At 44.1% G+C, this 25,288-nt stretch overlaps 1 protein-coding gene across 1 annotated transcript; it reads right to left on the reverse strand.

Moving 5' to 3' along the window:
- Positions 1–9,669: 9,669 nt before the first annotated feature.
- cnpy3 (canopy FGF signaling regulator 3) lies at positions 9,670–24,789 on the reverse strand. Its single transcript, XM_045721441.2, has 6 exons — positions 24,560–24,789; positions 19,773–19,902; positions 15,383–15,479; positions 14,910–15,032; positions 14,509–14,626; positions 9,670–10,195 (listed from the first exon to the last, which is right to left on the reverse strand). The coding sequence occupies exons 1-6, from the start codon at positions 24,666–24,668 to the stop codon at positions 9,930–9,932; spliced, it is 843 nt and encodes a 280-aa protein (XP_045577397.2). The 5' UTR covers positions 24,669–24,789; the 3' UTR covers positions 9,670–9,929.
- Positions 24,790–25,288: the final 499 nt, after the last annotated feature.

Genomic DNA, 25,288 nt, shown 5'->3' on the forward strand with positions numbered 1-25,288 from the left:
ATAGTGACTATAGTTGTGTTCTGTTATTCCCTCTGCGCTGTAATAGTGACTATAGTTGTTCTGTTATTCCCTCTGCGCTGTAATAGTGACTATAGTTGTGTTCTGTTATTCCCTCTGCGCTGTAATAGTGACTATAGTTGTTCTGTTATTCCCTCTGCGCTGTAATAGTGACTATAGTTGTGTTCTGTTATTCCCTCTGCGCTGTAATAGTGACTATAGTTGTGTTCTGTTATTCCCTCTGCGCTGTAATAGTGACTATAGTTGTTCTGTTATTCCCTCTGCGCTGTAATAGTGACTATAGTTGTGTTCTGTTATTCCCTCTGCACTGTAATAGTGACTATAGTTGTTCTGTTATTCCCTCTGCGCTGTAATAGTGACTATAGTTGTTCTGTTATTCCCTCTGCGCTGTAATAGTGACTATAGTTGTGTTCTGTTATTCCCTCTGCGCTGTAATAGTGACTATAGTTGTGTTCTGTTATTCCCTCTGCGCTGTAATAGTGACTATAGTTGTGTTCTGTTATTCCCTCTGCGCTGTAATAGTGACTATAGTTGTGTTCTGTTATTCCCTCTGCGCTGTAATAGTGACTATAGTTGTGTTCTGTTATTCCCTCTGCGCTGTAATAGTGACTATAGTTGTGTTCTGTTATTCCCTCTGCGCTGTAATAGTGACTATAGTTGTTCTGTTATTCCCTCTGCGCTGTAATAGTGACTATAGTTGTGGTCTGTTGTTCCCTCTGCGCTGTAATAGTGACTATAGTTGTGTTCTGTTATTCCCTCTGCGCTGTAATAGTGACTATAGTTGTTCTGTTATTCCCTCTGCGCTGTAATAGTGACTATAGTTGTGTTCTGTTATTCCCTCTGCGCTGCAATAGTGACTATAGTTGTTCTGTTATTCCCTCTGCGCTGTAATAGTGACTATAGTTGTGTTCTGTTGTTCCCTCTGCGCTGTAATAGTGACTATAGTTGTGTTCTGTTATTCCCTCTGCTCTGTAATAGTGACTATAGTTGTTCTGTTATTCCCTCTGCGCTGTAATAGTGACTATAGTTGTGTTCTGTTATTCCCTCTGCACTGTAATAGTGACTATAGTTGTTCTGTTATTCCCTCTGCGCTGTAATAGTGACTATAGTTGTGTTCTGTTATTCCCTCTGCGCTGTAATAGTGACTATAGTTGTGTTCTGTTATTCCCTCTGCGCTGTAATAGTGACTATAGTTGTGTTCTGTTATTCCCTCTGCGCTGTAATAGTGACTATAGTTGTGTTCTGTTATTCCCTCTGCGCTGTAATAGTGACTATAGTTGTGTTCTGTTATTCCCTCTGCGCTGTAATAGTGACTATAGTTGTGTTCTGTTATTCCCTCTGCGCTGTAATAGTGACTATAGTTGTGTTCTGTTATTCCCTCAGCACTGTAATAGTGACAATAGTTGTGTTCTGTTATTCCCTCTGCGCTGTAATAGTGACTATAGTTGTGTTCTGTTATTCCCTCTGCGCTGTAATAGTGACTATAGTTGTTCTGTTGTTCCCTCTGCGCTGTAATAGTGACTATAGTTGTGTTCTGTTATTCCCTCAGCGCTGTAATAGTGACTATAGTTGTGTTCTGTTATTCCCTCTGCGCTGTAATAGTGACTATAGTTGTTCTGTTATTCCCTCTGCACTGCAATAGTGACTATAGTTGTTCTGTTATTCCCTCTGCGCTGCAATAGTGACTATAGTTGTTCTGTTATTCCCTCTGCCCTGTAATAGTGACTATAGTTGTTCTGTTATTCCCTCTGCGCTGTAATAGTGACTATAGTTGTGTTCTGTTATTCCCTCTGCGCTGTAATAGTGACTATAGTTGTTCTGTTATTCCCTCTGCACTGCAATAGTGACTATAGTTGTTCTGTTATTCCCTCTGCACTGTAATAGTGACTATAGTTGTGTTCTGTTATTCCCTCTGCGCTGTAATAGTGACTATAGTTGTGTTCTGTTATTCCCTCAGCGCTGTAATAGTGACTATAGTTGTGTTCTGTTATTCCCTCTGCGCTGTAATAGTGACTATAGTTGTTCTGTTATTCCCTCTGCACTGCAATAGTGACTATAGTTGTTCTGTTATTCCCTCTGCGCTGCAATAGTGACTATAGTTGTTCTGTTATTCCCTCTGCCCTGTAATAGTGACTATAGTTGTTCTGTTATTCCCTCTGCGCTGTAATAGTGACTATAGTTGTGTTCTGTTATTCCCTCTGCGCTGTAATAGTGACTATAGTTGTTCTGTTATTCCCTCTGCACTGCAATAGTGACTATAGTTGTTCTGTTATTCCCTCTGCGCTGTAATAGTGACTATAGTTGTTCTGTTATTCCCTCTGCGCTGTAATAGTGACTATAGTTGTGTTCTGTTGTTCCCTCTGCGCTGTAATAGTGACTATAGTTGTGTTCTGTTATTCCCTCTGCACTGTAATAGTGACTATAGTTGTGTTCTGTTGTTCCCTCTGCGCTGTAATAGGGACTATAGTTGTGTTCTGTTATTCCCTCTGCGCTGTAATAGTGACTATAGTTGTTCTGTTATTCCCTCTGCGCTGTAATAGTGACTATAGTTGTGTTCTGTTATTCCCTCTGCGCTGTAATAGTGACTATAGTTGTGTTCTGTTATTCCCTCTGCGCTGTAATAGTGACTATAGTTGTTCTGTTATTCCCTCTGCGCTGTAATAGTGACTATAGTTGTGTTCTGTTATTCCCTCTGCGCTGTAATAGTGACTATAGTTGTTCTGTTATTCCCTCTGCGCTTTAATAGTGACTATAGTTGTTCTGTTATTCCCTCTGCGCTGTAATAGTGACTATAGTTGTGTTCTGTTGTTCCCTCTGCGCTGTAATAGTGACTATAGTTGTTCTGTTATTCCCTCTGCGCTGTAATAGTGACTATAGTTGTGTTCTGTTATTCCCTCTGTGCTGTAATAGTGACTATAGTTGTTCTGTTATTCCCTCTGCGCTGTAATAGTGACTATAGTTGTGTTCTGTTGTTCCCTCTGCGCTGTAATAGTGATTATAGTTGTGTTCTGTTATTCCCTCTGCGCTGTAATAGTGACTATAGTTGTGTTCTGTTATTCCCTCAGCGCTGTAATAGTGACTATAGTTGTGTTCTGTTATTCCCTCTGCGCTGTAATAGTGACTATAGTTGTGTTCTGTTATTCCCTCTGCACTGTAATAGTGACTATAGTTGTGTTCTGTTGTTCCCTCTGCGCTGTAATAGTGACTATAGTTGTTCTGTTATTCCCTCTGCGCTGTAATAGTGACTATAGTTGTGTTCTGTTGTTCCCTCTGCGCTGTAATAGTGACTATAGTTGTGTTCTGTTATTCCCTCTGCACTGTAATAGTGACTATAGTTGTTCTGTTATTCCCTCTGCGCTGTAATAGTGACTATAGTTGTGTTCTGTTATTCCCTCTGCACTGTAATAGTGACTATAGTTGTTCTGTTGTTCCCTCTGCGCTGTAATAGTGACTATAGTTGTTCTGTTATTCCCTCTGCGCTGTAATAGTGACTATAGTTGTGTTCTGTTGCTCCCTCTGCGCTGTAATAGTGACTATAGTTGTTCTGTTATTCCCTCTGTGCTGTAATAGTGACTATAGTTGTGTTCTGTTATTCCCTCTGCGCTGTAATAGTGACTATAGTTGTGTTCTGTTATTCCCTCTGCGCTGTAATAGTGACTATAGTTGTTCTGTTATTCCCTCTGCGCTGTAATAGTGACTATAGTTGTGTTCTGTTATTCCCTCTGCGCTGTAATAGTGACTATAGTTGTTCTGTTATTCCCTCTGCGCTGTAATAGTGACTATAGTTGTGTTCTGTTATTCCCTCTGCGCTGTAATAGTGACTATAGTTGTGTTCTGTTATTCCCTCTGCGCTGTAATAGTGACTATAGTTGTGTTCTGTTATTCCCTCTGCGCTGTAATAGTGACTATAGTTGTTCTGTTATTCCCTCTGCGCTGTAATAGTGACTATAGTTGTGGTCTGTTGTTCCCTCTGCGCTGTAATAGTGACTATAGTTGTGTTCTGTTATTCCCTCTGCGCTGTAATAGTGACTATAGTTGTTCTGTTATTCCCTCTGCGCTGTAATAGTGACTATAGTTGTGTTCTGTTATTCCCTCTGCGCTGCAATAGTGACTATAGTTGTTCTGTTATTCCCTCTGCGCTGTAATAGTGACTATAGTTGTGTTCTGTTGTTCCCTCTGCGCTGTAATAGTGACTATAGTTGTGTTCTGTTATTCCCTCTGCTCTGTAATAGTGACTATAGTTGTTCTGTTATTCCCTCTGCGCTGTAATAGTGACTATAGTTGTGTTCTGTTATTCCCTCTGCACTGTAATAGTGACTATAGTTGTTCTGTTATTCCCTCTGCGCTGTAATAGTGACTATAGTTGTTCTGTTATTCCCTCTGCGCTGTAATAGTGACTATAGTTGTGTTCTGTTATTCCCTCTGCGCTGCAATAGTGACTATAGTTGTGTTCTGTTATTCCCTCTGCGCTGTAATAGTGACTATAGTTGTGTTCTGTTGTTCCCTCTGCGCTGTAATAGTGACTATAGTTGTGTTCTGTTATTCCCTCTGCGCTGTAATAGTGACTATAGTTGTGTTCTGTTATTCCCTCTGCGCTTTAATAGTGACTATAGTTGTGTTCTGTTATTCCCTCAGCACTGTAATAGTGACAATAGTTGTGTTCTGTTATTCCCTCTGCGCTGTAATAGTGACTATAGTTGTGTTCTGTTATTCCCTCTGCGCTGTAATAGTGACTATAGTTGTTCTGTTGTTCCCTCTGCGCTGTAATAGTGACTATAGTTGTGTTCTGTTATTCCCTCAGCGCTGTAATAGTGACTATAGTTGTGTTCTGTTATTCCCTCTGCGCTGTAATAGTGACTATAGTTGTTCTGTTATTCCCTCTGCACTGCAATAGTGACTATAGTTGTTCTGTTATTCCCTCTGCGCTGCAATAGTGACTATAGTTGTTCTGTTATTCCCTCTGCCCTGTAATAGTGACTATAGTTGTTCTGTTATTCCCTCTGCGCTGTAATAGTGACTATAGTTGTGTTCTGTTATTCCCTCTGCGCTGTAATAGTGACTATAGTTGTTCTGTTATTCCCTCTGCACTGCAATAGTGACTATAGTTGTTCTGTTATTCCCTCTGCACTGTAATAGTGACTATAGTTGTGTTCTGTTATTCCCTCTGCGCTGTAATAGTGACTATAGTTGTGTTCTGTTATTCCCTCTGCGCTGTAATAGTGACTATAGTTGTGTTCTGTTATTCCCTCTGCGCTGTAATAGTGACTATAGTTGTTCTGTTATTCCCTCTGCGCTGTAATAGTGACTATAGTTGTGTTCTGTTATTCCCTCTGCGCTGTAATAGTGACTATAGTTGTGTTCTGTTATTCCCTCTGCGCTGTAATAGTGACTATAGTTGTGTTCTGTTATTCCCTCTGCGCTGTAATAGTGACTATAGTTGTGTTCTGTTATTCCCTCTGCGCTGTAATAGTGACTATAGTTGTGTTCTGTTATTCCCTCAGCGCTGTAATAGTGACTATAGTTGTGTTCTGTTATTCCCTCTGCGCTGTAATAGTGACTATAGTTGTGTTCTGTTATTCCCTCTGCACTGTAATAGTGACTATAGTTGTGTTCTGTTATTCCCTCTGCACTGTAATAGTGACTATAGTTGTGTTCTGTTGTTCCCTCTGCGCTGTAATAGGGACTATAGTTGTGTTCTGTTATTCCCTCTGCGCTGTAATAGTGACTATAGTTGTTCTGTTATTCCCTCTGCGCTGTAATAGTGACTATAGTTGTGTTCTGTTATTCCCTCTGCGCTGTAATAGTGACTATAGTTGTGTTCTGTTATTCCCTCTGCGCTGTAATAGTGACTATAGTTGTTCTGTTATTCCCTCTGCGCTTTAATAGTGACTATAGTTGTTCTGTTATTCCCTCTGCGCTGTAATAGTGACTATAGTTGTGTTCTGTTGTTCCCTCTGCGCTGTAATAGTGACTATAGTTGTTCTGTTATTCCCTCTGCGCTGTAATAGTGACTATAGTTGTGTTCTGTTATTCCCTCTGTGCTGTAATAGTGACTATAGTTGTTCTGTTATTCCCTCTGCGCTGTAATAGTGACTATAGTTGTGTTCTGTTGTTCCCTCTGCGCTGTAATAGTGATTATAGTTGTGTTCTGTTATTCCCTCTGCGCTGTAATAGTGACTATAGTTGTGTTCTGTTATTCCCTCTGCACTGTAATAGTGACTATAGTTGTTCTGTTATTCCCTCTGCGCTGTAATAGTGACTATAGTTGTTCTGTTATTCCCTCTGCGCTGTAATAGTGACTATAGTTGTTCTGTTATTCCCTCTGCGCTGTAATAGTGACTATAGTTGTGTTCTGTTATTCCCTCAGCGCTGTAATAGTGACTATAGTTGTGTTCTGTTATTCCCTCTGCGCTGTAATAGTGACTATAGTTGTGTTCTGTTATTCCCTCTGCGCTGTAATAGTGATTATAGTTGTTCTGTTATTCCCTCTGCGCTGTAATAGTGACTATAGTTGTGTTCTGTTATTCCCTCTGCACTGTAATAGTGACTATAGTTGTGTTCTGTTGTTCCCTCTGCGCTGTAATAGTGACTATAGTTGTTCTGTTATTCCCTCTGCGCTGTAATAGTGACTATAGTTGTGTTCTGTTATTCCCTCTGCGCTGTAATAGTGACTATAGTTGTTCTGTTATTCCCTCTGCGCTGTAATAGTGACTATAGTTGTTCTGTTATTCCCTCTGCGCTGTAATAGTGACTATAGTTGTGTTCTGTTATTCCCTCTGCGCTGTAATAGTGACTATAGTTGTGTTCTGTTATTCCCTCTGCTCTGTAATAGTGACTATAGTTGTGTTCTGTTATTCCCTCTGCGCTGTAATAGTGACTAAAGTTACAAGGTCAACAAGACGTTTTTATTTGTCAAATTAAATTAGCTATATTTCTCCTGCCGCTTTTCAGAGATATGCATCACTGTGAATTGTAAATAGCAGAATATGCCTCTTTAGATTCATTCAGACCTTGTACTTTGTGAGAATTCATTATTTATTACACCGTTTGTATACTGTTTACTTTACATGGATGATTTATAGCTGAAGGTATCTAGCTAGCTAGGGAGAGTGAACGTTATTATTATTGTTATTGAGGCATACCTGACATAATCGCACCTCTTTGAAATGAAAATGGATGCTCTCTCCCTGAGGGAAATATATTTTTACCTGGTCCTCCAAGCGTTAAAACACGTTACCCTCCCCCCTCCAAAAAAAATTATAATTAAAACCAAATAACAGGGAACATTAAATCCCATTTTATTCGGCTATCAATGTTGCAGTCATAATTTCTGTCAAATCAATCTGTGGCTGAGAACCACTTCTGTAGTTAAAAATGATCCAAAATGTACCATGCATCAGGTTAAAAAATAAATAAAAAAATTACGAATCGCCGGTTTACAAAAAATGTTTTGCTCAAATTAGGTCTACTTTCTTTCTACCTTCCCAAAAGACCTCATATCTTGGGACAACTGCGTCCTGTTCTTCAGTGTGGAGTTAAGGACGTTATTATGTTGACAGTCATTCAGATGAACAAACCCCAAGTCATATCAGTAGTCAAACTGAAGCTTTGTGCGCTGACCAACGTAGGATACATGCTGGTCGTGTCTTGCACATCAGCAAGAGTTTTGTAACTTTCGCTTGAAACAAAATCAGTATACATATGTTAATGTTTAGATATACAGGGTAAAGTTGTCCCTATCTGGTGGTAGATGTCCAGTTTGTTATGGCTCAGCTCAGGAGCCGAAATACATCATTTACACACACAACTGTCTTACTATACCTGTTTGGACTTTCTGGGGACCAACAATGGATTCCCATCGTATTTTCCCTAACCCTAACTCTTAACCCTAAACCCAAGCCCTAACTCCTAACCCTAATTCTAACCCTAAACCCAAGCCCTAACTCTTAACCCTAAACCCAAGCCCTAACTCCTAACCCTAATTCTAACCCTAACCCCTCCCAAAATACAGGTGTGCCAAGCTTGTAGCGTCATACCCAAGAAGACTCAAGTCTATAATCGCTGCCAAAGGGGTTTCAACAAAGTACTGAGTAAAGGGTCTGAATACTTATGTAAATGTAATAATTCCATTTTTAATAAATTAGCACAAATTTCTATAAACCTGTATCTGCTTTGTCAATATGGGGCATTGTGTGTAAAGTATGAGAGGGAGAGAACAAAAAAAACTATTTAAAATAACGCCGTAACCGAACAAAATGTGTAGGAAAAAAAAAAGTCAACGGGTCTGAATACTTTAGGAAGGAACTTTTACAGCTGACTGGATTCAACTGAAAATGTGTCTTCCGCATTTAACCCAACCCCTTCTGAATCAGACATTCTGCTCCTGATAATGTGCACCGACGTCAGACAGATCCAGCATATGAACTCAATCCGCAGCGGATTTCAATTCACAACGGGGAAAATAATGTGTTGGCGCAACAAATGTTAAGTTTATCCAAATCGCATCGATTCGTTGCTCTAATCAAACCGAATCGTTTCAAACAAAAAAACGGATCATTCCTGTATCGTATCGGAGCCCATTTATCTAGTTACGTATCGAATCGTCTTGAAAGAGACGTCATTACTAATTATGTATCCACTTACCTGTGACTTTAGTGACGCAGTCAGAGAAGGAGTGAAAGTACACTGGTTTTATACTCCCCTCAGAGACATTTACTTAGCAGAGTCCCAGTCCTTAAATCACAGTATCATAATAATAAATACAATTTATAATAATATATCATAGTGAATAAGACAGCCTCCACATTTAGATTTTAGTAACTCAATACTTGTCAAAAAAAGGTTTTCAACATCAGTAGTTTTATTGAAACACCTTGACGTTTTGACTGGTAACACTTCAGTTACTTAGGCCCAGTTGCACACACACACACGACCAGTCTTAAAAAACACACAGGCTCTCTCTCTCTCTCTCTCTCTATCAATAGCAGCTTCGTACACCTGAGACAACACAACTCTTCAAAACAACAGAAAGTCCAGAAACTGAAATCTAGTCGTCTACAACGACAATAACTCAAACAAAAAAAAGAGGCTCAAATAACTCATAAATAACTACATTCAATTTAAATATCTTTTAAAACATTTCACATTTGATAAAAAGTCTAAACATTCTGGTTGATACATATCGTACCAATATATTGATTCGCTTCATGACCGGTTGGTTCTATGTTAAAATTATAAATAAAACGTAAAAAAAAAAAAAAACTCCTTTCAGTTGAGAGCAGGGAGATGGCGCCATTGAAAAAGCATATTTTTATTTGTATAGAAAAATCCAATGAACACACATGTAACAAAAGCAACAAGAATGTGAAACATGAACACACAACCATATATATATATATATATATACACACATACACACATATACACACACACTGTAGCCTGGTCGATACTTCAATACTGATAGTTCTACAAACATCCAGAAGGACCACAGGTTCAGAACTATTGTCAATACTGACAGTTCCATCCAGAAGGACGATATACAGTAGCCTGGTCGATACTTCAATACTGACAGTTCCATCCAGACTAATAAGACTGACCACCAAAGGTTTAGAACAGCTAACAGGAGAAAATATGGAATGATGATGATGATGATGGAAAATCAAAGATGGGAGGAAGAGGAGAAGGAGGAAGAGGCAAATTCAAAATCACCTCAAGCTAAAAATGGAGAGGAAGTGGGAAGACGGGTCCGGTATGCCGCCGTTCCAACCCCTCAGTCGCCCAGCGTCCCAAACGGCACCCTATTCCCCATTTAGTGCACTACTTTAGACCAGGGCTCATAGGGGCCAAAGATAGGGAATAGAGTGCCGTTTGGGACGCAAGACAAGGTTCCGTCCCTACATCCATCCAGGGTCTCACAGCTCCGTGTTCTTCCCAGGCAGAGCCACCTTTAGCTGGATGTCTTCGTCAGACGAGACCCCCTCTCTCTCCTTCTCCGGTGACACAGCCTTTCCCTTTTTATTCACGGTCTTCCTGGCTGCCTCTCCTTCCTGGCTGCCTCCGTCACTTCCTCCCGCGTCTTTGCTCTTCTTTTTTCCTACTCCCTTCTTTTTTTTCTTCTTCTTCTCCTCGGCGATGGCTGCCACGTCTCCCTTCTTTGAGTACTCCTCTTTCAGGCAGGCTGAAGAAGAAGTGAGAAGAACATTCCAAACTACTTAATCAGTTTCCGTGTTTTTGCGTTCCTTCAGTGTGTTTATTACCCATGTCCTGTCCCTGTATACAGGGCCTCCAGGAAGTAGTCACACCCCTTGACTTTTTCCACATTTTGTTGTTACAGCCTGAATTTAAAATGGATTACAATGTAGATTTTTGTGTCACTGACCTACACATAATACTCCATAATGTCAAAGTGGAAATATGTTTGTTTTTTTATGAATAAAAAATGTAAAAGCTGAAATGTCTTGTAAGTATTCAACCCTTTTGTTATGACAAACCTAAATAAGTTCAGGAGTAAACATTTACTAAACACGTCACATAATAAGTTGCATGTGTTAGATAGTCACAGACACGACACTATCATTAAATGTGAAGACTTATTTTAACATATAAATTCTCTCTGTTTGTCATTTAATTACGTAACTTTAACTAGGAAGTCGGGGGCACCACGGGAACATGTTTATAGAGTGTCAATTTCCCCAAATATAACTCTTCAGATATTTTCATTTCTTATAGGATTGGTCATTCTCATTCATGTATTATTATTATTACCTCATCAGTTCTCATTACTGAATGTTGCAAACCCTTGGATATCAGCATGAACCCTAACCTAAATCATGAATCAGTGATATAATTAAGCCAATTTGTATTTAAATTTACTGACTAACTAACTAACTACACAGAATTACAAACAAACAGTAGATATTTGGGTTACTACATGACACAAAGAAGAAAAGTCCCTAGTGGTGATTCCAACAGAGAAGACAACGACAAACGGGTGTAAATATATACATCGAAATCATTCTCGAATCAGCGACCTGCTGGAGAGTCAGTTCAACAGAGCGTCTCTGGTTAACTAACCCAGAAGTCACAATGTCTTTCGTGGTTGTAGCTTACTCCACGGCTCTGGATAGTGTCTGTTGTAATGGTTACGTCAGGCGTACAGATGGTCGTTGTATAGAATAGATGCTTCCGCGGTTGTCGGGTATTCTCGTACTAGACTTACGTCATTTCCAGCTGCAGACTAGTAATTCTACGTCTAGGATTTGCTCTTATTGTGTAGTGATCGATAGTCTCAGAGTTTAATCATTTCCGGCCGTGTTGCCAAAACTACAGCGGCTAGAGCGTCGGGGCGGCAGGGTAGCCCAGCGGCTAGAGCGTCGGGGCGGCAGGGTAGCCCAGCGGCTAGAGCGTCGGGGCGGCAGGGTAGCCCAGCGGCTAGAGCGTCGGGGCGGCAGGGTAGCCCAGCGGCTAGAGCGTCGGGGCGGCAGGGTAGCCCAGCGGCTAGAGCGTCGGGGCGGCAGGGTAGCCCAGCGGCTAGAGCGTCGGGGCGGCAGGGTAGCCCAGCGGTTAGAGCGTCGGGGCGGCAGGGTAGCCCAGCGGTTAGAGCGTCGGGGCGGCAGGGTAGCCCAGCGGTTAGAGCGTCGGGGCGGCAGGGTAGCCCAGCGGTTAGAGCGTCGGGGCGGCAGGGTAGCCCAGCGGTTAGAGCGTCGGGGCGGCAGGGTAGCCCAGCGGTTAGAGCGTCGGGGCGGCAGGTAGCCCAGCGGTTAGAGCGTCGGGGCGGCAGGTAGCCCAGCGGTTAGAGCGTCGGGGCGGCAGGTAGCCCAGCGGTTAGAGCGTCGGGGCGGCAGGTAGCCCAGCGGTTAGAGCGTCGGGGCGGCAGGTAGCCCAGCGGTTAGAGCGTCGGGGCGGCAGGTAGCCCAGGGGTTAGAGCGTAGGGGCGGCAGGTAGCCCAGCGGTTAGAGCGTAGGGGCGGCAGGTAGCCCAGCGGTTAGAGCGTAGGGGCGGCAGGTAGCCCAGCGGTTAGAGCGTAGGGGCGGCAGGTAGCCCAGCGGTTAGAGCGTAGGGGCGGCAGGTAGCCTAGCGGTTAGAGTGTAGGGGCGGCAGGTAGCCTAGCGGTTAGAGCGTAGGGGCGGCAGGTAGCCTAGTGGTTAGAGTGGAGGGGCGGCAGGTAGCCTAGTGGTTAGAGCATTGGGCCAGTAACCAAAAGGTTGTTAGATCAAATCCCCGAGCTGACAAGGTTAAAATCTGTCGTTCTGCCCCTGAACAAGGCAGTTAACCCACTGTTCCCCGGTAGGCCTCCATTGTAAATAAGAATTTGTTCTTAACTGACGTGCCTAGTTATATAAAGGTTAAATATATATTTTTTTTTAAATGGTCTCCGTGGCCTATAGAATTGTAGCCGTCCCAACGTGGGGACTCTGTCCCGGCGTTCTCTGCCTTAAATGTAAATTATGTAGGAAGTGGGTTTTATACTTTGTGGAAAAAGGGGCGGTTCTATGATGCCTAATGTGATGTCTGGGCTCACGGGGGTGTGGCCACTGACTAGTTCTAAATGAGATTATGGCTTAACGTCACAATACATCTTTTCACAAATAGTTTCATGTTTAATCACATACGTTTCACAATATTTAGATGTAAACCTGACAGCTGGGAAATGTACACTTTAAGAGATAGTTATGCGTGTTTCCAGTCCTTCATGAGATCACCAAATGAAAACACACTCATCATAACTGTCCCTTAAGTGTCCACAGACCATTCCCACATTCTCAAAAACAGAAACGTTGTTTAATTATTCTAACTTCTGATGTCCAAGGGTCTCTGTGTTCCACAGTTCACATTCCATTCTCGAACACTACAGTGCATAGGGACAGAGTATTTTATGACCGACCATAAAACAGTCGACTTCCCGCTCTGCCCCTCTACGAGAGAGAGAGAGCACGCTGTAGAGAGGACCCACTGTAACCTGATCCTTCAGATCGTCACACGAGAGTCATGACAATAGGTAAAACAAAACAGACATTGAATATCTCTTTGAGCATGTTGAAGATATTATTTACACTTTGGATGGTGTATCAAATATTCCGAAACATGCATCCTGTTTGCAATACAGTGCAATAAAGTGTAACTGCAAAATGTTTGGCAAAGAAATTCAACTTCTTATCCTGAATACAAAGCGTTATGTTTGAGGCAAATCCAATACCACTCTTCACCAAGCATGGTGGTGGCTGCATCATGTTATGGGTATGCTTGTAAACGGCAAGGACTAGGGAGTCTTTTAGGATAAAAAGAAACAAAATAGAGCTGAGCACAGGAAAAATCCTTGAAGAAAACCAGGTTGAACCAGGTTCAGTCTGCTTTCCAACAGACACTGGGAGATGAATTCCCCTTTCAGCAGGGGAATAACCTAAAACACAAGACCAAATATACACTGGAGTTGGTTACCAAGATGTTGAATGTTCCTGAGTGGCCTAGTTTAGGGCTGGGCGATAATTATATATATATATATATATATAAAAAAAATGATATTTTCCTAATTTTTGATGGTATGACGCCATTTTATGTTTTTTGATTAATAAAGGTTTTAGATTTTCTTTATGAGTAGTGTTCCTCTGGTGCCAACACATATTCTACATTATTTCAATGGGTCTTTCTCCTTTAGCTCTAACTAGCTAATAAAAGTACTGAGTCAGAGCAAACGTAGCTACAGTAGCTAATACCGCCTGATACCAGTAGCCTGCTAGCCAGCTAACTAGCGATTAGCATTAGTGGCTAACACGATTTAGCTTAACTTGCTAAGAACATACATACAAACTAGCTGTTTGCAGATGTAAGAAACAAACTAATATTGTAATTATAGCTTGTGGATTTATATTAAAATCAAAGTGGGAAACAACGTTGTCCAGCCTAGTTAGTTTTGACTTAAAAATCGGATAACATTTAAAAAAAAAAAAAATCTATGGCAAGACTTGAAACCATCTATCTAGCAATGATCAACAACCAATTTGTCAGAGCTTGAAGAATAAAAAAGAAGAAGAATGTTGAAGTGTTGACAGCTCTTAGAGACTTACCCAGAGAGACTCACAGCTCTTAGAGACTTACCCAGAGAGACTCACAGCTCTTAGAGACTTACCCAGAGAGACTCACAGCTCTTAGAGACTTACCCAGAGAGACTCACAGCTCTTAGAGACTTACCCAGAGAGACTCACAGCTCTTAGAGAATTACCCAGAGAGACTCACAGCTCTCTGCCAAAGGTGATTCTACAAAGTATTGATTCAGGGCTGTGAATACTTCTGTAAATGAGATTTCTATATTACATTTGCAAACATTTCTAAAAACATGTCTTCACTGTCATTATGGGTTGTGTGTCGATTCAATCCATTTTGAATCCAGGCTGTAACACAACAAAATGTGGAATAAGTCAAGTGGTATGAATACTTTCAGAAGGCACCGTGTTAGGTGTGTGTGTGTGTGTGTGTTAGGTGTGTGTGTATTACCGGTGTCCTGTCCCTTCAGAACGTGGTTCTCACAGAGGTAGGTGGTGAGGTCTTCCTCCTGACTGCCTTTGTACCAGTCCTCTATAACCTCCTCATACTGCTCTATCATTACATCACACTGAGACACAGAGACAGAGAGACAGAGGACACCCATCAGAGAGAGAGACACAGCAGAGAGAGAGAGAGACAGACAGATGAGACAGAGAGGCAGAGGAGACCCAGCAGAGAGAGAGACACAGCAGAGAGAGAGAGACAGGAGACACAGAGACAGAGGGAGAAAGAAGACAGAGAGAGAGAGAAACAGAGAAAGGAGACATATCAATCATGCACACAGAAGAATAAAACAAAATGTCTTTGTGAATAATATCAAATACATTCGTAAAACATTGACTGATCCTCACCTGCTTCTTGAGATCGGCGACCTCTGCGGAGGTTTCGTTCCAGAGCTCATAGGGGATGTCCATCACGACCTTTACCCCCTTATGGACCAGCCCATGGAGGGTAGAGAAGGTCTCAGACATACCCTGGAGAGAGAGCAGATCCACTGAGTTGATTTGACCATTTAAAATACATTTATAAAAGACAGTAAATACATTTATAAAAGACAGTAAATAATTTTTTCCCCCCCAACTTGTCAAGCATAACCCAATAAAATAAATGTGGTCCATTAGAGAAAGCAAGAGAGAGGCGAGGGCGGGAGAGAGGCGAGGGCGGGAGAGAGGCGAGGGCGGGAGAGAGGCGAGGGCGGGAGAGAGGCGAGGGCGGGAGAGAGGCGGGGCGAGAGGAGAGAAAGAAGGAGAGAGAATGGTGTGTTATATTTGTTAAACATCGTGGTTATCACGTCCTCAGTGAGCCTGCAGAAACACACACTGACCTTGGCAAAGCGGTTGCTGCCCTCCCTCTCCTTGTGCAGGTTGTAGCCAGAGAGCCTCTGACACACATTCTCCACAACCTCAATGAAACGGATGTCTCTATAGACAGAGAGAGACAGAGACAGGACAGAGACAGGGAGAAGAGACAGATGCAGGCTGGTTTTAGTACACACACACCGTTTAATTTAGCCTTCTTTCAAACATTCACAAGTTGACTCTAACAACCTCCCATCATATTAGTTTGACAGAGATTCCCATTTATAAAAAGGCTAGGCCGCCTCCCACAGGAAGTGACCTGGACCAAGTTCTTGTCCCCCCGCTACCATAGCAGCCCTGCTATCTCCACGGCGACGACGGAGAGAAAATAGACACACGGCTCGAACTAGAAGTGAAAGCTTCTAGAAGTGACAGATCTTGTATCAGTTTACCTTCACCAGACCATTACCAATAAATAACATCGAAGCATTTTTATCTCCTATAAAGTGTGTGTGTGTGCGCGTCTCTTTCTACATTAGAGAGAGATAACAACATTTTTTTTATAATAAATAATAATAATAATATATATAATAATATATATAATAATAAATATATAATAATAATAATATATAATAATAATAATAATATATAATAATAAATATAACTACTTTTGACCAGAGCCCATAGGGATGTACATATGCTGCCATTAGGACCTCACACATTGAATGATCAAATCATTCTACAACGACGGCATATCTGAAGTTCTCAAAATAATCTGTGTTGTAAATTATTATTATTATTTTTTTTAAAAGCATTTCAAAACAGTCAGGAATAATCTAATGAATGTAGGCGTTATTAAATTATACCTAGGCTAAATATAAAATCTTTATATTTCAAGTTCAATTTGGATCTATTTGCTAGCTAACGAGGCAGAACAGTTGAACTGTTATAAACACATCCTTCTGTCTGTCTCCAACTGATTTGAACAGCATGTTAGACTGTCCACTTTGTTCATGTTGAAATTAAGTGGCCAACCTTGTTACTCAGAATGAAAAGTAGGTGTCAATTCCTTATTAAAAAAAATAAAATAAAATGGTGTTTTATGCTTATTGAACATTTATAAAAAACACAGACTAGACAGCTAACAGTCTTTGGCTAAGACTATTTAAAACCAAATACTTTTAGTATTTTACTGGTTGACTTTTACTTGAGTAATTTTCTATGAAGGTATCTTTACTTTTACTCATGTATGACAATTGAGTACTTTTCCCACCGCTGTTAGCGAGACGTAGTACAGAAATGATGCACTCGACAAACTGACCATTCATTTTCCAGAATCAATGTTCATTGATAGTCCTGTTTTAGATTATAGGGTCCCCTAGGAAACACTGAACATCACTTTGGTTCCTACCCTGTCACAATAACTCGTCCATGTCTGCTCTGCGTTCAATTGGAGGAGTTGAAACATAAAAATAATATTGTTAAAGGTTAACGTGTCTTCTATTACAGTAAGATATAGTCTACTACAGTAAGATATAGTCTACTACAGTAAGATATAGTCTACGTGTTTCCGTGTCCTTATGACCAATTCTGTTGGACCAAACTTCAAAATGCAAATAGTGAGTTGAAACCTCTTGTCAGAGAGGACGAAATGATCTCTATTCTTTGTTGTTGTGAGTGGCAGGGGGAGGGGCTTGGTGTGAGTGGCAAGGGGAGGGGCTTGGTGTGAGGGGCAAGGGGAGGGGCTTGGTGTGAGGGGCAAGGGGAGGGGCTTGGTGTGAGGGGGCAGGGGCTTGGTGTGAGGGAGAGGGGCTTGGTGTGAGTGGCAGGGGGAGGGGCTTGGTGTGAGGGGCAGGGGGAGGGGCTTGGTGTGAGGGGCAGGGGCTTGGTGTGAGGGGAAGGGGCTTGGTGTGAGGGGGAGGGGTTTGGTGTGAGGGGCAGGGGCTTGGTGTGAGGGGCAGGGGGAGGGGCTTGGTGTGAGGGGCAGGGGCTTGGTGTGAGGGGCAGGGGCTTGGTGTGAGGGGCAGGGGGAGGGGCTTGGTGTGAGGGGCTTGGTGTGAAGGTTAGCTGAACAACGACATTATCAACATACAGCTGGCTGGTTATACGCTGTATCGGTAGGATGGAACAGCGGCGTCTGGTAAGACAAGGGGTGGCGGACTATGCTTATACGTAAACAAGAGGTGGTGCTAAATGTGCAACCAGAGGAAAAATAACTCTGGACCACCTTTACTCCACACACAGAGATGCATACAAAGCTCTCCCTCACCCTCCATTTGGAAAATCTGACCATAATTCTATTCTTCTGATTCCTGCTAACAAGCAAAAATTAAAGCATGAAGCACCAGTGACTAGATCAATTCAAAAGTGGTCAGATGAAGCAGATGCTAAGCTGCAGGACTGTTTCGCTAGCACAGACTGGAATATGTTCTGGGATTCTTCCGATGGCATTGAGGAGTACACCACATCAGTCACCGGCTTCATCAATAAGTGCATCGATGACGTCTTCCTCACATTGACTGTACGTACATACCCCAACCAGAAGCCATGGATTACAGGCAACATCCGCACTGAGCTAAAGGCTAGAGCTGCCGCTTTCAAGGTGCGGGACTCTAACCCGGAAGCTTACAAGAAATCCTGCTATGCCCTGCGACGAACCATCAAACAGGCAAAGCATCAATACAGGACTAAGATTGAGTCGTACTACACCGGCTCCGACGCTCGTCAGATGTGGCAGGGCTTGCAAACTATTACAGACTACAAAAGGGAAACACAGCCACGAGCTGCCCAGTGACACGAACCTACCAGACAAGCTAAACTACTTCTATGCTCGCTTCAAGGCAAGTAACACTGAAACATGCATAAGAGCACCAGCTGTTCCCAGATGTCTGTGTGATCACGCACTCCGCAGCCGATGCAAAACCTTTAAAATGGTCAACAATAACAAGGTTGCAGGGCCAGACGGATTACCAGGACGTGTACTGCGAGCATGCACTGACCAACTTGCAAGTGTCTTCACTGACATGTTCAACCTCTCCCTGAGTCTGTAATACCCACATGTTTTAAACAGACCACCATAGCCCCTGTGCCCAAGAGCACTAAGGTAACCTGCCTAAATGACTACCGACCTGTAGCACTCACGTCTGTAGTCATGAAGTGCTTTGAAAGGCTGGTCATGGCTCACATCAACACCATTAACCCAGAAACCTTAGACCCACTCCAATTTGCATACAACCCTAACAGATCCACAGATGATGCCATCTCTATTGCACTCCACACTGCCCTTTCCCACCTGGACAAAAGGAACACCTATGTGAGAATGCTGTTCATTGACTACAGCTCAGCGTTCAACACCATAGTGCCCTCAAAGCTCATCACTAAGCTAAGGACCCTGGGACTAAACACCTCCCTCTGCAACTGGATCCTGGACTTCCTGACGGGCCGCCCCCAGGTGGTAAATGTAGGTAACAACACATCCGCCACGCTGATCCTCAACACAGGGGCCCCCCACGACTCCAACACCATCATTAAGTTTGCTGATGACACAACAGTGGTAGGCCTGATCACCGACAACAATGATACAGCCTATAGGGAGGAGGTCAGAGACCTGGCAGTGTGGTGCCACGACAACATCTCCCTCAACTTGATCAAGACAAAGGAGATGAGTGTGGACTAGAGGAAAAGGAGGACCGAGCACGCCCCCATTCTCATCGACAGGGCTGTAGTGGAGCAGGTTGAGAGCTTAAAGTTCCTTGGTGTCCACGTCAACAAACTAACATGGTCCAAACACACCAAGACAGTCGTGAAGAGGGCACGACAAAACCTATTCCCCCTCAGGAGACTGAAAATATTTGGCATTGGTCCTCAGATCCTCAAAAGGTTCTACAGCTGCACCATCGAGAGCATCCTGACTGGTTGCATCACTGCCTGGTATGGTAACTGCTCGGCCTCCGACCACAAGGCACTACAGAAGGTAGTGCGTACCGCCCAGTACATCACTGGGGACAAGCTTCCTGCCATCCAGGACCTCTATACCAGGCGGTGTCAGAGGAAGGCCCTAAAAATTGTCAAAGACTCCAGCCACCCTAGTCATAGACTGTTCTCTCTGCTACCGCACAGCGAGTTGTACCGGAGCGCCAAGTCTAGGTCCAAGAGGCTTCTAAACAGCTTCGAACCCCAAGCCATAAGACTCATGAACAGCTGAACATCTCCTGAACAGTCTGATACCCAGACTATTTGCATTGCCCCCCCCCCTTTTACACCACTGGTACTCTCTGTTGTCATCTATGCATAGTCACTTTAATAACTCTACCTACATGTACATATTACCTCAATTACCTCGACTAACCTGTACCCCCCTGTATATAGTCTCGCTTATTGTCATTTTATAAATGTGTGATAATGAAAGTCACTTACGACTTGACATATTTGATTGGCGGAGCTCCCTTGTTGTCGTCAAGGAAACGGTAGTTCCTCTCAATGACTTCCTTGGTTTTCCCCGTCTCGTCAAAGGCAGACTTCATCTCGATACTCACAAACTTACACACTAGGTGGAGAGAGAGATGGAGAAGTTGAAGATGACAAAAGGTTAAGACAAGAGGATTCTAATATCCCATAAGTCTTTAGAAAAATTGGACCAGCTATAGTAGTTAGCACCGGCGCTGATCCCAGGAATCTGTTTATTTTCAAAAAACTTCCATGTGGAATCATAACTTGTCCTAACCTTTTATCTTCAACCTAGTATTTTTGCAAGATGGCGCCGACAGATGGTCGCCTCGCGTCCTTACAAAACTATGCTGCATTTTATTTTTGATGTATTATTTCTTACATTGTTACCCCAGGAAATCTTAAGTCTTATTACATACAGCCGGGAAGAACTATTGGATATAAGAGCAACGTCAACTTACCAACATTACGACCAGGAATACAACTTTCCCAAAACAGATCCTCTGTTTGGACCACCACCCAGGACAGTGGATCTAATCCCAGAGGCCAACCCAAGACAACAGCGCCGCAGAAGGGGCAGATGGAGCGGCCTCCTGGTCAGGCTCCGTAGACGTGCACGTCGCACACCACTCCCGAGTATACTACTCGCCAATGTCCAGTCTCTTGACAACTAGGTAAATGAAATTCGAGCAAGGGTTGCCTTCCAGAGAGACACCAGAGATTGTAACATTCTCTGTTTCACGGAAACATGGCTCTCTCGGGATATGTCGTCGGAATCGGTTCAGCCACCGGACTTCTCTATGCATTGCGCCAACAGAGACAAGCACCTCTGGGAAGAGGAATGGCGGGGTTGTATGCTTCATGATAAACGACTCATGGTGTAATCATAACAACATACAGGAACTCAAGTCCTTCTGCTCACCCGACCTAGAATTCCTCAATCAAATGCCGGCCATCTTACCTTCGAAGAAAATTCTCGGCAGTTATCATCACAGCTATGTACCTACATTCGGGGGGGGGGGGGGGTTTACACTCGACCACTGCTACTTTAACTTCCACAATGCATACAAAGCCCTCCCCCGCCCTTCATTCAGCAAATCCGACCACGACGCCATCTTGCACCTACCTTCTTATAAGGAGAAATTCAAAACAGGATGTACCAGTGACTAGAACCATTCAGTGCTGGTCTGACCAATCGGAATCCACGCTTCAAGATTGTTTTGATCACGCAGACTGGGACATGTTCCGGTCAGCCTCAGAGAATAACATCGATCTATACGCTGACTCGGTGAGTGAATTTAAGAAAATGCTTTGGAGATGTTGTACCCACTGTGACTATTAAAACCCTACCCAGAAACCGTGGATAGATGGCGGCATTCGCTTAAAACTGAAAGCGCGATCCACCGCATTTAACCACAGAAAAGAGGTCTGGGAATATGTCTGAATATAAACAGTGGAGTTATTCCCTCCGCAAGGTAATCAAACAAGCTAAATACCAGTACAGGGACAAAGTGGAGTCGCAATTCAACGGCTCAGACACGAGACGTATGTGGCAGTGTCAACAGGAAATCACGGACTACAAAAACAGCAACGTCACAAATACCGACGTCACGCTTCCAGACAAACTAAACACCTTCTTTGAGGATAATACAGAGCCACGGTAAGGGCCCACTAACAAGGACTGCGCGCGCCCCCCCCCCCCCTTCTCCATGGCTGACCTGAGTAAAACATTTAAACGTGTTAACCCTCGCAAGGCTGCTGGCCCAGACGGCATCCCCAGCCGCGTCCTCAGAGCATGCGCAAACCAGCTGGCTGCTGTGTTCACGGACATATTCAATCAATCCTTATCCCAGTCTGCTGTCCCCACATGCTTCAAGGGGGCCACCATTGTTCCTGTACCAAAGAAGGCAAAGATAACCGAAATAAATGACTACCGCCCCGTAGCACTCACTTGTCATCATGTATCACAACCGGCCGTGATCGGGAGTCCCATAGGGTGGAGTACAATTGGCCCAGCATCGTCTGGGTTTGGCCAGGTATTTTTTTATTTTACCTTTAACTAGGCAGGTCAGTTAAGAACAAATTCTTATTTCAATGACGGCCTAGGAACAGTGGGTTAACTGCCTTGTTCAGGGGCAGAAGGACAGATTTTTACCTTGTCAGCTCAGGGATTCAATCTAGCAACTTTTCAGTTACTAGTCCAACGCTCTAACCACTAGGCTACCTGCCGCCCCTACACTCTAACCACTAGGCTACCTGCCGCCCCTACACTCTAACCACTAGGCTACCTGCCGCCCCTACACTCTAACCACTAGGCTACCTGCCGCCCCTACACTCTAACCACTAGGCTACCTGCCGCCCCTACACTCTAACCACTAGGCTACCTGCCGCCCCTACACTCTAACCACTAGGCTACCTGCCTCCCCTACACTCTAACCACTAGGCTACCTGCCTCCCCTACACTCTAACCACTAGGCTACCTGCCTCCCCTACACTCTAACCACTAGGCTACCTGCCTCCCCTACACTCTAACCACTAGGCTACCTGCCTCCCCTACACTCTAACCACTAGGCTACCTGCCTCCCCTACACTCTAACCACTAGGCTACCTGCCTCCCCTACACTCTAACCACTAGGCTACCTGCCTCCCCTACACTCTAACCACTAGGCTACCTGCCTCCCCTACACTCTAACCACTAGGCTACCTGCCTCCCCTACACTCTAACCACTAGGCTACCTGCCTCCCCTACACTCTAACCACTAGGCTACCTGCCTCCCCTACACTCTAACCACTAGGCTACCTGCCTCCCCTACACTCTAACCACTAGGCTACCTGCCTCCCCTACACTCTAACCACTAGGCTACCTGCCTCCCCTACACTCTAACCACTAGGCTACCTGCCGCCCCTACACTCTAACCACTAGGCTACCTGCCGCCCCTACACTCTAACCACTAGGCTACCTGCCGCCCCTACACTCTAACCACTAGGCTACCTGCCGCCCCTACACTCTAACCACTAGGCTACCTGCCGCCCCTACACTCTAACCACTAGGCTACCTGCCGCCCCTACACTCTAACCACTAGGCTACCTGCCGCCCCTACACTCTAACCACTAGGCTACCTGCCGCCCCTACACTCTAACCACTAGGCTACCTGCCGCCCCTACACTCTAACCACTAGGCTACCTGCCAGCCTCTACACTCTAACCACTAGGCTACCTGCCTGCCTCTACACTCTAACCACTAGGCTACCTGCCACCCCTACACTCTAACCACTAGGCTACCTGTCCCCCTACACTCTAACCACTAGGCTACCTGCCACCCCTACACTCTAACCACTAGGCTACCTGCCGCCCCTACACTCTAACCACTAGGCTACCTGCCAGCCTCTACACTCTAACCACTAGGCTACCTGCCAGCCTCTACACTCTAACCACTAGGCTACCTGCCAGCCTCTACACTCTAACCACTAGGCTACCTGCCAGCCTCTACACTCTAACCACTAGGCTACCTGCCAGCCTCTACACTCTAACCACTAGGCTACCTGCCAGCCTCTACACTCTAACCACTAGGCTACCTGCCAGCCTCTACACTCTAACCACTAGGCTACCTGCCAGCCTCTACACTCTAACCACTAGGCTACCTGCCAGCCTCTACACTCTAACCACTAGGCTACCTGCCAGCCTCTACACTCTAACCACTAGGCTACCTGCCCCCCTACACTCAAACCACTAGGCTACCTGCCTCCTCTACACTCTAACCACTAGGATACCTGCCCCCCTACACTCTAACCACTAGGCTACCTGCCGTCCCATCCAGGTTAGGGGAGGGTTTGGCCGGGGTGGGCAGTCATTGTAAAATAACAATTTGTTCTTAACTGAATACACATATTTATAGGGTTTGTGGTCCCACACGGCCATATCTCCATGTTACAGCGCTTGTTTACGGAAAACAGACGGATGACAGAGACGACCACCTGTATGCATGTAACTGGCGAGGATCTGTGTAAACCTACAGTTTTTATTTTAAAGATAATACAATTTGCCTGACTTTTTGGAATGGCGTTACTGGGTATAAATAGATAACACAATTCACTGGCGACACTAAACGTCTCTCCCCGTCAAGCATATTCCGGCGTGTTACCATAATGTGTATATACACACACACACACACACACACACACACACACACACACACCTCTCTCTCTCTCTCTCTCTCTCTCTCTCTCTCTCTCTACAGCGCGGATGGCCTGACCGAGGATTTCTGTTTGCAGGGTTAAACTAAAGCGTCAGGATTGTAGTTCAGTAAGCGGGGTTTATAGAGGAGAACTCTTGGGATAAAGCAGAAAGCCTTGTTGATGAAAGGGTAGGTAATATAACCTAACCACATGTTTATTAGTATACGCATCAACAGTCCCAATGCAAAGTTAACCTAAATAGTTGCTCTGCAGAAATAGGAAAGTGAGGTGTAGGCTATCAGGGATGAGAAAATACACAATGCAACTCGTTCTAGCTAATAGAATGAATGAAAAATGAATGAAAAATGAATGAAATACGCTTATAGCTTTAAAAAAGGGAACGAATGAACAGCATCGTTACTGTCCTCGGGTCAAGAATTCCCAACTCCCAACTTGGTCGTGGAGTACCTGCTATATTCAGGGTATTTCATGCCTAGATTCCAAAGATAATAAATTACTATATTTATTTGGTGTTTCCAAATGGAGGTAAGGTATGATCGTTGTTGGTCTTGCGCTTCCTACCTTCACATTTGTTGGGGAGATTCACCCATTCATCATCTCCCTCTTTCTTCTCCGCTCCTTCGACCAACACGCTCAACAAAAACATCGTCACGCAAGTAAACCAAACCATTCTGACTAAATGTTGTTGTCTAGCAACGAATAAAACAACAAAATGTCGACAGTATGTCAGACCTTTAGATTCGCTTCTTTACATGTCGCCCTCAACACGCTACTGATTTACATGCTTCACTTCCGCCTTGTGCAGCGCTACATACCACAGCTGGGCCGCTCTGAACCAATCACAGGCAGAGAAGTGGAACCACTCGACCAATCAGGGAAGGAGACGAGAGGGGGGCGTAGCTCTTATGTTCTGGTTACTTTACGCACATATCTAGGATCAGTTTGCGTCCACCAAATGTTTGTGGCGTAATCACGTAGAACATCCAACAGAGGACGCTATTCTCTTTTTTTTTTTTTTACACAGCCTCGTGTATTTTACGGTTTGTACCCCATCCTCCAGGTTACAGCTCTCCAGGAAGAATACCGGCCGGCGGTTTGTACCCCATCCTCCAGGTTACAGCTCTCCAGGAAGAATACCGGCCGGCGGTTTGTACCCCATCCTCCAGGTTACAGCTCTCCAGGAAGAATACCGGCCGGTGGTTTGTACCCCATCCTCCAGGTTACAGCTCTCCAGGAAGAATACCGGCCGGCGGTATGTACCCCATCCTCCAGGTTTACAGCTCTCCAGGA

This window comes from Salmo salar, chromosome 07, assembly GCF_965601325.2.
Source record: "Salmo salar chromosome 07, fSalSal1, whole genome shotgun sequence".
NCBI lineage: Eukaryota > Metazoa > Chordata > Actinopteri > Salmoniformes > Salmonidae > Salmo > Salmo salar.